We start from the raw sequence: 18,591 nt of genomic DNA on the forward strand, positions 1-18,591 counted from the left end.
TAGTGTTAATTTCCTGGCTTGTAGATAGATAAAATTTCTCATATACCTAAAAGGAGTAGAAAAACAAAAGTTACATCAACTACATATACTCAGCTGGCCTTCGTTTCTTTTTCACTTCATTAGGATAGTGCAACAAAGACATATCCATCAAACCTACGATCTTAAGATTTAATAGCTAACCCCAGCAACTAGAAACCACATACAGACATACCACAACCCAGAATGCCATCAAAATTTTAATCAGAGCCAATATAATAAGCATCTTTCAGCCACCAGTCTGCTGCCAAAATTGAAAAAGAACAGCATTAGTATCAATAACACGATAGTAGTCCTACCATTCTAAAGAAGTGATAACACTAAACTAACTTGAGAGCTGTGGCAAAAATAGATTTAAACACTGGAATTAGATACATATATATGACGCCCTCATGTTAGCATTTGCTTCATTTCAACAGAGCCAGTTTATAATTTGACAGCTTAGTATATTAGTATGCAAGGTCTGAGTATTTTTGTGCAAAGCTTGAGTTGTGAGCATGCTTTAATGCTGAAGAAATTTCTACCAAAGATAAAGCAAGGAAACAGATTTTAGTTTCCAGAGGATTTTCTGAATTCAGTTAATCAATGCTTAAGTTAGCATTATGAATTGTGGTAAAATTTCCAACAAGTGTGCCCATAAACATCCTTTGTTGAATACGGTAAAAAAATATCTTCACATCCAATTTGGAGAAAAGTAAAATCCCAGGGTTCATTGGTATCTGAGCTGATATGCATTAGGCTATAGGAAATTTCTTCTCATATTAGCTTGAGTTATATTTGATTCACAGAAATTGCCTTCCTGGTTTTAGTAGGGGTATAATCTTTAGGAACACTAAGCAAGTTAGGCTTATGGCATATAAGGAGTGTATACACAACTAGAGAAGAACTAACTATAACTTCCTACAATTTTATGCACTCAATTTTTTATTCTTTTGTGCATAACGAATTAAACATTTTGGATAGAGAGGGGACAGGGGAAGGCAACTTTTTTTTCTTTTTTCACAAAATGGTTATCAAGGAGGGAAAATTTTAAGGACACAGAAAGCATACAAAAGTTCCTCCAAAAAATCACTGTCTAAGATTCAAAATAACTTAAGACCAAAACAGAGTTAGACTGGATAATATATCAGTAGAAACTGAAGATAATTCAGTTGAAGCTCTACAGTACCCAAAGTCAAATGACCAAACCCAAGTTTTCAACACAGGCAAGTGAACCTTACTGTCTTGGACATCACCTATGAGACAGTTAATCACACCCTAAAGGGATGGAGTCATTTCAAAATTTGGAAATTAGGATATGGATCAGCCATGAATCATGGATTCATTTCTGAGAGCACAGGTTAGCAACACTCTTGACATCTTAGGGGCACATTTTATTGGTTAGGAATCTACAGAAATGTCATTGTCAAGCAATGCAACTTATTTTATCCCTATTTATTTTTTTGATAATTATAGTTACCACAGGGGAGGAAGGAACCCTGGATGTCATGGACACATCAAGATGTGCCAACTAATTGAGCCACAGGGCTCTTGGCATATACCATGCTTTTGGGCTTTCAATCTTTAAGCATTGCCATAGGCAGCTTTGATCAATAATCTAAAAAGGCTGAGTTGGAACAGTGTCAGACTGTAGCATAACAGACTAGAGACACCTGTTCCTAATCACTAGACCACGTAACTTTGCTCTGTAAAGTCGGTGTTTCATTTTTCTTACAAGTAATAAAATTATATTAAAGGAAAAAGGACAAAGCCCAGGTACATACTTGGAGTAATACAAGAGATACACACCAAGAAAACACCTAAATTTACAAAGATCAATAAATTACAGAAAAGAACAATTGAAATTCCCTAAGGCCTTTAACCAATCGAACATCGATCTAAGAAAGAAAACTTCATTTGAAGCTATGGGGATTCAACCCCTTCAAAAGACCAAGAATTCTGTTCCTCCCAAATGTACCACATAAGAAATTGAGGAATAGCATTCCACACATCAGCACTTTGATGGCCCTTGAAAGCACCTCTCCAACAAGCTAGAAGGTCTTTCACTGAAAAAAGGCATGACCAAGAGGCACCAAACACAGAAAAATCCATAGGCCAAAGGTCCCTAGCGATGCACAATGAAGACAGTGATTAATATTCTTCCCATCCCTTTTGTACATACAGCCCAATCAACAATTGTAATCTTTCAGATTCAAAGATTATCCATGGTAAGTACATTACCATGGGAGGTTTTCCAAACAAAAAAGCCACCTTCCTTGGAACTTTGGTGCTCCAAATTTCTCACCAAGTAAAACCACCCTATAGTTTCCTTGTAAATCCCTATAGAAGGATTTCACATCAAATTTGTGGTTCTTGTATTAAGTCCAATACATCCTATCCATGCCTCTCACAGGAGTATGAGATGAGAAAAGAGTAACAAAAAAACCCCAATAGATTCAAGCTCCCAATCTTTCAAGGCCCATGAAAAAGTATGACACCAATGGGTCAATATCATTAAGCATATTCACACATTCAGCAACACTAGCTTGTCTATTAACCACAGTTTCAAAAAAGTTAGGGAAAATAATTTTGAGCGATTCACCAAAACGCCACACATACTTCTGTTAGAAGCATCTCCCATGTCCAACTGAGAATTTCACATATTTTGAAAATCTTTTACGACTATTTCTAACATACTACCACATAAGCCAAAATTATTTTCTTGGACTCTTTCTCTGAAAATTTCTCCAGCGGCCACACAGTGTATCCATTCAACTTGTCACTCTTTAAATGCCACAAAGAGAGAACACAAGTGACCAAAAATATCTGCAATTGCACAGTGTAGTAAAAGATAATACAATATCTTACTGCTGCTTTGATCATACCGTACCAATCTACAATTACTCTCTCTCTCTCTCTCTCTAAAAGTACAATAATTTCTTTCCTTAATAAATATTCACTTGTCAAAGATTTATAAACACAGTTCCCAAATGAGGACCTTTTTAAGGTCCCTCCACAGTCCAACGCTCTAACCGCCTTAAATAAAAACAAATACAAACTGACATTTCTCATTAACCTACAATGTATTTTGTCCTCTCCTTCGCTAGTTACCTGATTGAAGAACAATCAAAACACCACTGACCAACCTCAAATTGCTCGTACAAAATGGGGATCAAGCTTAAATCCTCAACTTATGCCTAAATTGGAGGATATGGTTGTTTAGTCATTTCCTTATTGTCAATGATGGGAAACAAGTTGAACAAATATTTTCAGAGCAACCTCACTGTAACAACTATCATGCCAAAACAATTGTATCCAACAACCATACCTTACATCAATGTAATAAAGCCTGAAAACTCACAAGTCCACTTCATGCCTTTGTTAAACCCAACCCAGAAGAACCTTTCACCCAAGCATTTTTTACTGACTATATCAGTTGCCCCGGGCTGAAAGCTTGGCGCAATTAATCATGACACAATGGATTATCTCCTCGGCAGTGGACGCCTTATGATATTTTAAGATATTTTGACTTTTCTCTCCTTGTCTGTTTTTCTATCGCATTATCTGCATGTATCTCACTCACTACCAACCAGCACTTTTTAAAACTCACTTAATTCCTTAAATCTGACCTCTGAAACTGTTAGCAACTTCATGTGCGTAAGCTTAGCACTAAAATCCTACCATACTGTCAGAAATTAGAGCAATATATTCCTATTATAATTTCAAACTATATTTTGATTTAAAACCAACACCATTAAGCCTTTCATCCTCTAACCCTTTATAATAACTTTCCTGAATTACCCAATCAATATTCATCACAGGAAGCTTATTTCCACTATTAAGGTTTGTCCTCCATTAATTTCTGAATCACTGGTAAAATTTCTCGGGATGAAACCCCATGTATGTAAAGAGTGAAATCTTCGTACAGCCACTGGCTTCAAAAATAAATTAATATAATACAATTAAATAAAAATAAAGAGGTCAGGGTCAAGGTTATCAATATTTAATAATGGGCAGGAAGGGTAGCTGTTTCACTTGTGTTTCCAAACTCAATATTTGTGCTATAACCAAAAGTTCTTGACATGCCTCAATCTAGATAAAAAGTGGATGGTTAACATAGCCACTAGTTTTGAATATACTTCTAACAAGTAAAACAATACTTATGCTAAGAAACAGGACATTCCCCCAACACAAAATAGTGAACCTTTTTATGTAGGTCACACAAAATGGTGAACCTTAATAGGTGACATGTACATTTTCATTTTCATTTATACTAAAAGTGAGAGAACTATGAAGATGAAAGTTTAATTTACCAGTTACCACTACTGCTAATATGAGTAATATCAGACCACATGCAATGAAGTTGTGCTTCAAACCATACATTGTTGCAGCAATTTAATTGTTTAGTCCCAATATGGGCCCTTATTGGCACATTCTTAGGCTATTTTAGTTAAAACTGAGTTTTAGGTTTAAGTTTTTTTTTTTTTTTTTTTTTTTTTTTTTTTCATTAGACTGTTGGTTCATGTTATTTAAGTTTCCTTAATTTCTGATTTTTTTTTTTTTTTTTTTGATAGATAGTTTTCTTTAAGTTTCACCATGCTAGGGGTAGTCTGGTAATTTGCAGATTTGCTAGAATGCAATGTAACAGAGACTCATGAGTCCTTTTCTACGTTTTTGATGTTTCTTATATTTTGTTTCAATAGTTTTTGACTAGATTTATCAGTACCTTAATTAAGATTTTTTAAGTTTCACTATGCAAGTGGTAATCTGGTAATTTTCAATTCCAGAGGCCCATGAGTTTTTTTGCTTATTTTTTGGGTCTTCTTAGATGTTCTTTTTTAATTATTTTTGAGGTTTTTATGCATTCTGTCAAGATTAGAAATGGAGTTCAATAAGATTCCAACAGTGTTTATCAAAAAAAAAAAAAAAAGATTCCAACAGCTTTTCTTAAAGACTTAAGGATGTTATTGCCATCTCCTTCCTAGGTGTGATTTCTTTTCTTTTCTCCTTTAATTCATGGTATTCATACCAAACAGATCAAGATTCAATCTGTTTTTATTTATTTTTTAAGATTCAATCAGTTTTTATTAGCTAATCATCATTTAGTCCTTAAACATCAAGCCACGTACAAGAAACATTCAAAATCTATTGAGAAACCTAAAGTAGTGCTAAATTTCATACAAACCCCAAATCAATAAATACTTTTTTTCAATACCTAGTAGCTGCTATTTAATTGTTAATAATGGGCAGCAAAATGGCAATCTTAGTGGAAGCATTTCCATGAGAAACTAACAGGATTGCAAAAGTAATTCTATCAACTTGTGAATCAATATAAGAAAAAAACACATTATAATAACTATTCTAAACTTATCTCTATGAAACCAAGAATGATTTAAAAATAATAATAATAAAATTTATCTTAATGAGGGAATTATAAACATAAATAAAAATAAAAAGGTGACAACTTATCAAAAAAAGGACACCCTCCTGTTGTTTGCCCAAAATTAGTTTACTAACCAGTGGTTTAGAAAGAGACACCCTGCCCCATTGTGGCAATCTTCCTCAGTTTAGTTGGACAGAAATTACATGTGAAGGGACACACCACAAGGAGACAAAGTGTCACCTCTTGATCTACACATTGGAGACTTAATAGGTAAAGATAACTGAGTGAATCACAGAGGATAAAGTGTCACTTTTACCACCATAGATTAGTAAACCAAATTTAAGCTGAACCAAGAGGGTAAATTATAAATTACTAAAAAAAGAAATTAATAATCTTATAACACCTAAAATAAATACCTTATAAGTATGACAACAAAAATGTTATTTATTAATTAATGTATTTTTTGATAAGTCATGTGACAACTAAAATTTATATAACAGAAACATTCTTAATTACTAATTGGTATAGTTTTTTTTTAATTGAGAAATAGTAATTACCCCACATCAAGGAAAGCTTGTCACGTGGCAAATTGAAAAGGATGCACTTTATCAAAGACGATGGGAAGTCATTGGTGAACCACTAATGTACTGTCCAGAGATTTTTGCTTTGCAGGTTGGACACATAAAACCAACAGAATCTGATTGTAATTCAGCATCAACAGCCTCATGGTTGAACTCTACTCCGCACCATACACAAACAGTTGTAAGCTGATGTCTCCCACCCATATTTAACATGACTTCTTCTGACTCAAACTGGACAGAGGAAGCATATTCCCTTTCCATATCTACGCTATATGTCAAATCCATGGGTACCTCCTGCAAGGAAAGAGATTCTTGCCCAGTTGCAGTGCTATACTTAAGAGGTTCTATTTCATCCAACCTCAGTTCCTCAAACCCAGTTAAATTGTCATGCCGTTGGTCAACACTGTGTAACTGATCTCCCTGTCAATAAAAATAAAAATAAAAAAATAATTAATTTTGTAAGATGGAACTGGAAAAACTGAACATCTTCATCACAAACATTGGGAAGGTAAAAAGAAGAGTTCTTTGAAACCTTACACATTGTATCAACCAATTTGCCAAAAACGAAGGAGCTAGACCATTTACATCTACAGAACATGAACATCATGACTCAACTATGTTATATAACCTAATTTACAATATACAAATGTTAAATGTACATTAAGAAGAATATGCAGCTAAATTTTGGCAAACCACTCAAATTAAAAGCGATACTAACTTCAATAAGTAAAAAACTATCCATTATGATATATTACTTTGCAATGATACATAGTCCCCAATCTATAGTACTACCCCTTGTAACCATATAACCATCAGAACACAACAGGAAAGCCTTTAGACAAAACAGTCTCACAGGCAACATGCTAAAAATCTAAGCACAATTAATTAAGCAACAATATACAAACAGACAGAACAATCCAATAAATTCTGCATCTCCCAAGACTCACATATTAACGGAATAACTGGAAAAATATGGGTTACCATATTTAACAACCACATAGAAAAAGTATGGTAGAGTAGACTTCTAACAAAACAGAAAAGGTATAGAAAAGCTAGGTAAAACACAAAGAGGTGATGCTCATTTTATTATTAATTGCTGGAACAACAATGCCTCAAACCTTATCCGAGGTTGCATTGAATGTTGAAAATTTTTGCAAAAGTTGTTCTGGGGACATTGGGGAGTCAGAAACCCCATGCTGGAGTATATTTTCTTCAGAAGTTTGCTGTACAATTTCCATCACAACATTCTTGGATGGCCCTTCATTGATGCCGCCAACACCAACTTTTAGCTCAATATTATTATTGACTTCACAAGGCTTGGAATGGTCTAAAGTGCTAGTGCAACTCAAATTAATATTATCCCTATTCTCACAAATAATCTGATTTTCAAACTGAGCAACCAAATGGCCTTCAGGAACTCCCTCCTGCTCAACCCCAGAAATGTCATTTTCATTATTGACAAATGCCAAACTGTCTTTTTTACAAAAAGCTTCATTTGTATTAGCATTTTGATCTTTATCAGGTAAGACAGTCGTGGCTCCCAAACAACAATCCATCTTAGAATCCACTACTTCATCAGTAGTCTTCTCCATATTTTCAGCAGTGCTAATATGGTCACCATCTAGCTGATTTAAATCTTGATCCAGAGTTCTGTCACTCGAGTCATCATCCATTTCTGGTCCACTAAGAGGAGAACCAAGATTTGTGTCATTATTAAAATTGGAAGCAGGAATTTCTTGAGTAGAAACAACATTCAATTGATTAGGAGTGGAACCACCATTGGGTTCATTATTAGGTCTAACAGTAGAAGTCTCTAGAATAGAATTCTGAGCAATTTCTATCAAAGCATCCATTTTTGAGATCCTTGAAGGAACATCATCCCTGGTTGGAGACTCGATTCTCATTGGAAGAGGAGTTGTACCAGGCACTTCTTCTACCCTCCTCACATAATTCCTCACATGAATCCCCACATGACCATTGTAACGACGCCTTTCCAGAAATACCTTATGGCAGAACTGGCATTCATACTTGCCATCTTTAATTATCACTCCATCCCCAACAGAAGAACCAAGTCTGTACCTCCTCGTAGTCCTCTGGTGATAGGACAATAGGTGCTGCAGATACGTATCCTTCTCATCAAAGGTCATGCTACACTTGTGACATTCAAATAGATCACGTATTTGGACATCTGCAAGATTGTCCATTCCCAATAATGTTGCTTCCTTCGGCTGTTCGCTAGATATCGGAACTCTTGCTGCAGTTGAACTAGAAATGACTTCTTGCCTTCGGTCTTCATCCTTTTGGGTAACGGCCACAAGCTGCTGCACATCCCCCATAAACCTTATTGAATGAAATTAAAATACGCCTAAGAACTACACAAATATTTACTTACAGTTTCAGAAGTTAGTCTATAGTCCTGCTGAATATTTTCAACCATCTGACTACTGGGCCATTGTGCATCTCTAAGACCAAAAAACGACTGCAAGTATGAAGCAGCTTCCTTGCAGGACACAAAATGTTGTCCAGTAGGGCTGGAACAATAAATTAAAAGAACATCTAAGACCCAGCAAGAAGAGGGAACAAAGATACAGAGTAACAAGAAATAATTTAACAACCTTAATAGTTACAGAATTTTTTACGGTTTTTAATTTAATCTCTAAACCCAAATGGCACATATGACAAATAAACAGCTACACTAGAGCTGAAATGTCAACAATCATTGTCATTCCTTCTACCGAATTAACATGACTCCAAATCATATTATATAGCAAAAAAAGGATTCTGGTAAATGGAACTGAAGAATGTGCAAGATTCCATTTTAAATAATATCCTTTTGTTTTTATCACTTCGTATAAAGTCTGAGACATTAGTCTTAAACAAATGATTAAGTTAGGAACTCATAACGTATCATTGTAAAGTGTAAACATAGGCTACTTTAGCTCGTATCAAGTGTTAATTTTAATTTTCCATATTTAGCAAGTTTTTTTGATAATTTGATAACCGAGGCTGGGTGGATTTGAATCCTGAATGTCTCCAATGGAAATGACAGAAGGTGCCAACCACTTGAGCTACAAGGCACTTGGCAAGTTTCAAGTTGAATTCTAATTAAGTTCTCTAAAGTTCTAACTTGTTAGGGGCAATCCGATGATCAAGTTTTCACACTACGTATCAGTTGTAATTCCGAGAGTAATCAAGCATTTGCAAATCATCCTAACGTTCATAAGAAATTTCATTCTAAAAGAAGCGAAAGAATCCAAAATTAAAGTACTAATTGCAGCCAAGGAAGACAATCAACCAAATTGACACCTTATATATCTGCGGCAGTAAATGGAGGCGCGGCCATCGCGCCTTCTGATCCCCAACAAGAGCTTCCATCCAACCGGCAACGCGTCTCCGAACGCTGCGGCGTCCACAATCTTCCTCTTCTTCCTCCTACTCCCCCACTGCCCACCCAATTCCCTCATAAAACCAAGCAACGCCTCTTCACTCTCCATCCCCACAGTCCTCCTCCGCAACTCTTCCCCAAACGGATCTTCCGCATTCGCCAACTTCTCGAGGTCCACAACGACGCCGTTCTTATTCACAATCTCCAACTTCCGATAGTCCTCTTCCAAATGCAAAGCCTTCAGCTTAGGTTTCCTCCCTCTCTTCCTCTTCCCGTTCCCGAAACTCACCTTTTCGTTGTTGTTGTTGTTGTTGTTGACTCCGGCGATGGAGATTGAGGAGATGGAAGGAAGGGTTAGGGTTAGGTCGAAGCGATCGAATCGAGGGTCTTGGTTGAGGAACTGCTTGAGGTGGTTGATGATGTAGCGATTCTCGACGCGTTCGGGGTCGTCGGCGGGGATGGGAGGGAGTTTAGGGGTGGGGAGGAGGCCGGCGACGCGGCGGCGGTGGCCGGCGGAGATGGAGGGACGGGAGTAGGTTTGGCGACGGGAGCCGGCGGATTCGTTGAACTGGGAACGGTCGATTTTGGGAGGGAGGAGGGGGGAGGGGAAAGTGGAGGGGGAGGGAGAAGTGGAGCAGAGGGAGAGGGAGTGGAGTTCGGATTGGGAGAGTGTTGAGAGGTCTATGTGAGATAGGGAGTCTTGGTTTAGTAGAGACGGTGGTGGTGGTGGTGCGGTGGTGGTGGCCACCATTGCCATTTTGGGAGAGGAGGGAGGGTTGAGTTCAGTGTGGAGGAGAATGTGTAAATTGCCAGCAAAAATTGGATTTCAACTTTGAACGTGAAGAAAGATTTGTGGTTTTTTTGAGGGTGGGTTTAACGATTAAAAAAATAAATCATACGTGATTAGAAATTCTTTTCTTTAGATTTTTAGTGACATTTCTCAAAACATTCTGGGTATGTTTGGTAAATTATAAGAAGAGTCGTAATGTAATAGTAATTTTTATAGTTTAGTTATTATTTAGTTTGGTTATAATTTTATTATAAGAAATAGTCATTTTTTATGGATAATTATTCTTTAAAATAAGGAATAATTATTCATTTTTAAAATGTTGTATTAGCTATTTCTTAATAAGTGTAATAATTTCAAAATTTAATATGTTTCCAAATAAACAAACTTTTCGTATACATCTAACATTTATAAAAATAAAAAAATCATAAAATATAACGCATATCTTTCTTAAATTTAAAAATAACAATTTTATCTAACATTTATAAAAATAAAAAAATCATAAAAAATAACACATATCTCTTTTAAATTTAAAAATAACAATTTTTAAGGAGATATAATTATATAAATAAAAAATTTCTTAAAATAGATGTTAACTTTCATTTTAATATTATAACTTACAACCAAACTAATAAATATGTTTAGTTATTACATTACAATACACTTTATTATTAATAATAAAAATTACAATTCATGTCATGATCTCTATTCAGTGTACCAAACATATCCTATGTTTAGTTGATCTTTTTGATATCTTCTAAAAAAAAAATTGCTTTTTTTTTATAGATACAAATAATAAATTATAGAATTTTATATTTAACCTACTACAACTCTTGATATGAGATTTTATTAATTGAGTTAATTAAAATTCACAATATTAATTCTACTTTTTTTTTCTTATAGATAATATTAATTGTAGTTTAAAATTTGATGGTTTGATAGAAACTATGTACATATCATGTTATATATATTTGGATTTTTTATTTTGGAAGAAAAGATAGGATATATTTGGATTTAATGGAAAATAATTACGGAAAGTTTGCCCTGTTTGGTAGAGCATTTTAGCAACATATTTTCAGTTTTTAAACAATATTACACGCATTTTCACATACTTTTTCACCTATATGTATTTCAAAAAAATACCAAATAATATTACTTAAACTCCTCTACTAAACGGACCCTACTTTCACGAGCTTAATGTCTTTGGAGTTAGGGACAGAACCAGGATTCAAACCTGAGGGGTCGAAGTTTTCTGTTCAAAGATTAAAAAAAAAAAAAAAAAAGAATATCAATACTAGAGACAAAGTTGCTTTATTAGCATTAATTTATTAATTATTATTTGTAATTTTTATTTTGAAAAAAAGTTAATAATAGGATTTTATAATCAAGAGTTTTGTAAGTCAATTGGCACATCTTAATATTTTCAAGGTCTAACTAATGTATGAATGGAGCGATCAATAAGTGGCATATGAGTTGTCTCTATGGTTATGAGAATGGAGTCATTTGAAAGGGGCATAGAGCTCTTAAGTGAGAGGGAGAAATTGGGTAAATGTTATTGGGTTTTTGTGATTTTTTTTTTTTTTTTTTTTGCTAGGATTTGTAATTGATTTGTTGTTATTGTTTTTGCTTAGACCGGATTTATGATTTGTCAAAAGATTTTTTTATTATCTAGATATGTGCATTTTTTTTTTATAGATTTTTCTTGTTATCTATTTGTTGGATTTCTTAGGTCAGTTTGTAAATTTTTTAGGGAAGGGGGGCCAAGTATATAAATTTAAGAGCCAGAATTAAAATACTTTTTGTTAATATACATACTAGTATTTTTTTTTTCAAAGGTTGGGGGGGGGGGGGGGCATGGCCCCTCTCAGCCCTTGAGTAGTTCTGTCCCTGTTTGGAGTAATTGTTCAAATTAAAAGTCCAAAATGAAGTCAGCAAAATTGACACTTGATGTCTTGAATTTTTTTTTTTTTTTTTTTGGGGGTACAAAATGTCTTGATGTTAAAGTCAAGGTGATTGGGTGCGGGATTAAAAAGGTATTATGCATCCAAATTTGTTCAACTAAAGATCTAACTAAATTTGGTCTCTTCCTAATGCAATAGATTCCATTAAGCTCTTCTTATAAAGGATCCTATCATTGAACAAAAGCCTATATTTAATCCTTCTTTTACCAAAAATTAATAATTGTCTTTATTCTTCCTTTTAAATTTTTAACAAAAATGAAGGAAATTCGGTTAAAATGAATCAACTAGTGCAAGACAATTTTTCTACCTCTATATTATCACAAATAAAGACTCATCTTCTACCCATACTATTTCTTGGTCTAAATTCTTTGCATAGTGTGAGTCACGGGAAATTCTTACCTAGTCCAGGACTACAAGGTCACCAAGCTGAGCTTGTAGTCCCAACCAATAAGAACAAAACATGTAAGATAAAAATGCTAACATCGTTTAAATGTTACAACTCATCAACGATGGCTAAATGCTGGTCTTCAAGTCCCCAACATTAGACAACCCCGTTAATGTTAGTTATTAAAAAAATATAAATTATAAAAAAAGAAGCTAGCCAGTTGTTTTCCAATTAGGACTTAGGACAAAGAGAACCTTTTAGGGTTCTCACTCTTTGTGAACAAAAGCCAAAAGGTCCTACTCCTTAGTGCCAACAAAAAACAAGTGCACAATGCGACCACAAACAAATGTTACTATGAGTGATTTTTAGTGAAATCAAGTGAAAAGTTCTAGTGTAAAGAGACAAAATCTTGTTCGCATAAGCATGGAAGAACCCAATTTTCAAAGTAATAGAGGTATAATTTATTTTGTCTTGTTGTGTTTTGTTTCATTTCTTAAAGAATGTATTATGATTTGTTGTGATATGTTTGCTCCTCAATAAAATATATAGAAATGTAATGAGGTATGAATTTAATGCTTTATTTTGTGAAAAATTTAATGTTTTGTTGTGATATGTTTGCTCCCAAATAAAACATATAAAAATGTATTGAGGTATGAATTTAATGCTTTTTTTGTGAAAAATTTAATGCTTTATTGTGATCTGTTTGTTCTCAAATAAAACTTATAAAAATGTATTGAGGAATGAATTTATTGCTTTGTTGTGATAAGTTTGCTCCCAAATAAAATATATAAAGGTGTTGCTCCCAAATAAAATATGTGTAGTGATATATGTTTTTGTTTTGTTTTGTTTTTTTGTTATTATATACTAAATTTACGTGTGTGTGTATAAATATATATATATATATATATATATAATATGATAGGAATAAATAATATATTTTTCTTTATATCGGTAACTATGTCTAATTTCTAATTATATTTGTGCCTAGAAGCGGGGAAGTTTTGTAATAAAGTATACCATAAGCCTTTAAGAACACATAAAAAATTGCACACATAAGATAATTATTATATTGTATATTCCTTAATATTTTATTTCTAACATTTATATTTTTCATAAAAAGTATTGTAGTTATTTTCAATTCAAGTGATATTGAAGGAATTGAAGAGGATTATTTGTTTGTTGAATGACTAGAAAATAGCGATGACAATTTGATGGATAAGGTGGCATATACTGAAGATGAAGCATACAATTTATACAAAAATTATGCATTACGAATAGGTTTTAGTATATGGAAAGGAAAGCCTAGATATTTTAATGGGACAAAGAACATAAGGCAATGTGAATTTGTATGTTCTAAGGAGGGTTTTAAAATAGATGAAAATCCTTGTGAAGAGAAAAATTGGAAGAAACTAGAGACTAGAGACTAGAACTAGCTGTAAAGCATTTATTTGTTTCATAGTTGAAAATGATGTGTGGAGGGTTACTGCATTTAATCTATAGCATAATCATGAACTTGCACTACCCTCAAAAAGACATTTGTTAAGATCGGGTCTTTGTATTTCAAAACCTAAGGCAGGTTTAATTGATTCTATGGTGAATGTAGGTATAAGTACAAAGAATACTTATTCGTATTTAACAGAAGAAGTTGGAGGGAGTGAGAATGTGGATTTCACTAAAAAAGATTGTTATAATCATGTGAACACAAAAAAGAAGTCAACGATTAGAGTTGGAGATGCTCAAAACCTATTGAATCATTTTAAGAAAAGGCAGATAGAAGATCCCAAGTTTTTTTTACACGATTCAAATAACGGTAATATGAATATTTGGACATTATCTTATAATCCATGAGATGCATAGTATGTGATTTATGTGATTTAGTTGCAAAAGATTTAAATCTCAAGTTCTTTGTAAACTCAGAATTTTAGTTTGTAGTCGGTGATGAAATTGGGCATTTCATCTGTGAAGACTATAACATATCAACAAAAATGATTTGTCTTGATCATGGAAGTGGAGACTTCTAGTTGATATGTTGATATGTTTTAAGTGTTAAAACATATTGAACTGGACCACTGTGAGATTCATTATTCTACTAACAACTATCAAATAAATAATAAATTTTACGACTTCTATTTATATCAACTCTTAATCCAGAGAGAATAATGAATCTGATCATGAAGTGTAAGTTGCTTTAATATATCAGGAGTGAGATCTAAAGTCACGATCATAACCTCAATATGTTGGGCAGCCACATTTAATGTTGAAGGAACATATATTCTCAAGACGGAATTCATAATCTCTTAATGGAGATATAAAATATTCCCTTGAGATAAGTTTAATGAGTTTGGTTTTTCAGAATATTAGGCCTAACTATTTTAGTAAGAAGTTACTAAAGTATATATTTATGAAATTGGATTTCATAAATATATGATGAATAACTTAAAGGATTAAACCGGGTACTCAAGGATTAAGATGTAGTAATCTTCAAAGTGACAGTCACCATTCATGACTTTGTATTACTACGAATATTTTAATGAAGGGGTCAATGTATAATAAAGTCTTGGGATATAATTTATTAATAAGGCCTAAAGTGCAATTATATTTATATAGTGGTATTAAATATAATTAATGGTAATTTTGGGCTTGTCAAGAGTTGACAAAAAGGTCCAAAACTCATTAGAGCTAGTGTCTTATTTGTCCATTTTGGTTTTGGTCCCACTCCAAGCCACATGCTAAAACCCAATTGGAATGGCCCAAAAGGCTAGTCCAATTAGATAATCAGTTATATATATATAAGGAGAGAAACATACAAAATTTGAAATGCATGGTAATGTATGAAATGGTGTATATGTGAGTGTAAGTCACTATCTTATTCTCCCTTAAACACATACGTGTAAACTGATTGAGAGACCACACTTTTTGGGCATAAGTGGAATTGGAGTGATAATTAAAATTGTTCCCAAGTACTTCTAATATTTGGTTTTGAATTTCACCACACCAAGGTACGCTCTCTTAGTCTTAAATTCTAAAATTTACATAATATATGTTATCAATTGCGAATGAAGTAGATCCATTAATTTTCCACTGTGTATGTTTTGTATGCGATACAAACTATGTTTTTCCTACATTTTTCACCAAGCTTGAACACCATACGTATAACCTAAGTCACCAATAAATCTTCAAATTTTTTTGAGTCACGATATGCTTAATTTGGTATTATATGAAATCCTTATGAAGCTCTGGTTTTTCCAAGTTTCGTTGCTAAGAAGGACAAAAAAAATAATAATAATAAAAGGGAAATGCTAATGAGTGTCCTTAGGGCACTGGTTAATAATCAAATTAAAGTAAGTTTTAACATCAATTTTATGGGAAATGAAAAAAAACTGTCAAAACATTAATTGTTTTTTTTCTTTTCCCATAAAAACTTTCTTTAATTGGATTCTTAACTAGTGTCTTAAGGACATTCGTTAGCATGACCCATAATAAAAAGAAAATAGTACTTGAAATATTTTACAGGAAATTAATATGACATGTGAAGCATATTTTGTATTTATCATTTAATGACTTTTGGAAATTGTTATGCCAACGATTTTCTCTTGAAGGTAATCCAATAGATTACAAATTAAATTAACCTTTTACAAGGGAGGGGGTATGATTGTCCAAAGTCAACTGGGCTCGACGGAATTGTTCGACCTGTAGCCATCCGGTCGAAACTCCAACCAATCCAATTACCATGGTGGTCGATGACTTTTCTAGGAGATGAAGATTTGACAAAGTTGGTTTGAGTCTCAGTTTTCACTTCTCTTGAGCCGTCAAAGTCAATTAGATCAAAAAACTTCTCTTCCACCTTTTTCTAAAGAGTTTTCCATCCATATTTGGTGGAGATCTTGTGATCTCCGTCCAAATCTAGTGAACATCACACGATCTTTGCCTAGAATTGATGGAGATTCACCACACAATGAAGATCTGTTGGAATCTTGATCATTGCCACCTCTCTCGGTTTTGACCGAAACAGATTTGATTTATGGAAATTAGTCTCAATCCGATCCATGGTTGATGGCGGGCCTTCGTTTTGCCACCTAACAGGATCAAGTTGAGTCTGGGTTAAGCCTAAACTAGACTTGATCGACCAAGGCCGTGGACACTCCCAGAGGGAGGAGGGGACAAACAATTTTGTGTGAGTGATTACTCTTTATTATCATGATCACGATGATGTCAAAATATCAATTAGTTTTTTGTGTAAGTAGTTGAATCTCTCTCTCTTATTTGATAACAAGTGATTTTATAATTTGAACTAATTTGAACCTATGACAAACAATTTCTTTTAGTGAAAATACAATTTTGGTCTGTACATTTTAGGGTCATAGTCAATTTGGTACTAACAATTTGGTAGCAATTAATTTGGTTCTTATTATTTTCAACTTGTAGTTAATTTGATCTCTATTGTTAACACACTAACAAAAAATACCTACATGACTAAAAATTTATTTAACATATAAAAAATATTCAAAAAAAAAATATAAAATTATTAACATTTTAGAGGTCACGTAGGCCTAAAGTATGGCAATGGTGCAATCCATTAACCATGTATACATTTTTCGTTAATAAGTTGATGATAGGAACCAAATTGATAATAAGTTAAAGTAACAGGAATGTGATTAACTGTGACTTCAAAATGTATGAACCCAAATGCTATTTTCACATTTCTTTTTAAATATTTACAAGGGTGTAGGGTGTAATTATCCCTCTCAATCCTCCTACCTCTGCCTCATCAGTTAAATGGAGAACTCAGTTAGAGAAAATCCTTTATGATCTTAAAGCTTTGTATGTTATGTTCCGCTCCAAATTTTGAAGAAAATGCAAACTCCGATCATTGTATGAATAATCAAATAAAAATATGATAAATTGCAAATTATACCCCTAAAGTTTTGGGGTATTTTGATTTTATACCCTGAAATTTCAGAATTTGGATTTTTCCCCGTGAAGTATGTAAATGTTTGGATTTTATATCTTGACTTTTCAAAATTTGGATTTTATTTCCTAAATTTTAAGAGTATTTGGATTTACTCCCCAATTTTTAGGGATGTTTGGATTTTGCACCCTAAAATTTCAGAATTTGGAGTTTAATTTTCAAACAATACCAAACTTTAGGGGTTAAAATCCAATTTTTGAAACATTAAAGTATAAAATCCAAGCACTCTCAAACTTCAGGAGGTAAAATTTAAATTCTAAAACTTTAGAGCGTAAAATCTAAATACCTCCAAACTTTAGGAGTGTAATTTTCAATTTACCCATAAAAATAAATAAAGACATTGAGAATGTCCCCTACATACTATCTAAAAACTAAAGAATGGAAGAAAATTTTCCCAATATATTTGTATTAGAATTTAGAAACTCAGCATAAAAAAACCACATATATCTTTGTTTTTATGTACTATTCGGATCATAAGACAGGTACTAATAATTAATAATTAGAAATTACCGGTGAGGACGCGAATGCATTTTTCTGGATAACCAAAAGGTTAATAATCAACATATCTCTCATAGACTTGTTTCCTTTAAGCTCGTATTTCCGTTTCTGATAAGTAACCCCATAAAGAAGAGCACTCTTCCTTGGGTGTGTCTCACAAAAACCTGTTCGAGATAGCTTTACATTCAGAGAAAAAACGTTTGGCTTTCACTGCTTGAATGTGGGCTGAGGACTGGAATAGGATATTGATGTAGATCTATCTGTTTTCCCTTCTCATTCTTCAACCTCTGAGCAAAATTACTTGATTGTGGCAAACCGCTGATCCGGTCCTTGGTTGGTACTTGAATATCCGGACCAAGACCTTATATTTGCATTTTGTACAATGAATTGTTGTCTCCATTTTTGTTACAGTGCTGCACTGATTGCATGTACTACTCTTGCTTCCATTTTATTTTATTTTATTTTATTTTTTTTTTTCATGTAACTCTTGCTTCCATTTTTAGAGTGCCTCAACCTATGCACATTTTTTTTTAATTAAAACTTTTATGCTTAAAAATAATGAATAGGTTGGACTTCTTATAAAATATAAATTCTCTGTACCATTTTTTGTATTTTATTTTATGTTAT

The 18,591-nt window shown here is 33.3% G+C and overlaps 1 protein-coding gene across 3 annotated transcripts; it reads right to left on the bottom strand.

Moving 5' to 3' along the window:
- On the bottom strand, positions 1-10,233 carry LOC115967862. Of its 3 annotated transcripts, none has more exons than XM_031087015.1 (5): positions 9,286-10,233; positions 8,372-8,510; positions 7,098-8,297; positions 5,956-6,399; positions 1-280 (listed from the first exon to the last, which is right to left on the bottom strand). In XM_031087015.1, the coding sequence occupies exons 1-4, from the start codon at positions 10,119-10,121 to the stop codon at positions 6,007-6,009; spliced, it is 2,568 nt and encodes an 855-aa protein (XP_030942875.1). In that variant the 5' UTR covers positions 10,122-10,233; the 3' UTR covers positions 1-280; positions 5,956-6,006. The 3 variants fall into 3 exon arrangements, with proteins under 3 accessions (XP_030942875.1, XP_030942873.1, XP_030942874.1); XM_031087013.1 differs by having other exon boundaries at positions 7,098-8,300; XM_031087014.1 differs by having other exon boundaries at positions 26-277; positions 7,098-8,300.
- Positions 10,234-18,591: the final 8,358 nt, after the last annotated feature.

This window comes from Quercus lobata, chromosome 11 (genome assembly GCF_001633185.2).
Source record: "Quercus lobata isolate SW786 chromosome 11, ValleyOak3.0 Primary Assembly, whole genome shotgun sequence".
NCBI lineage: Eukaryota > Viridiplantae > Streptophyta > Magnoliopsida > Fagales > Fagaceae > Quercus > Quercus lobata.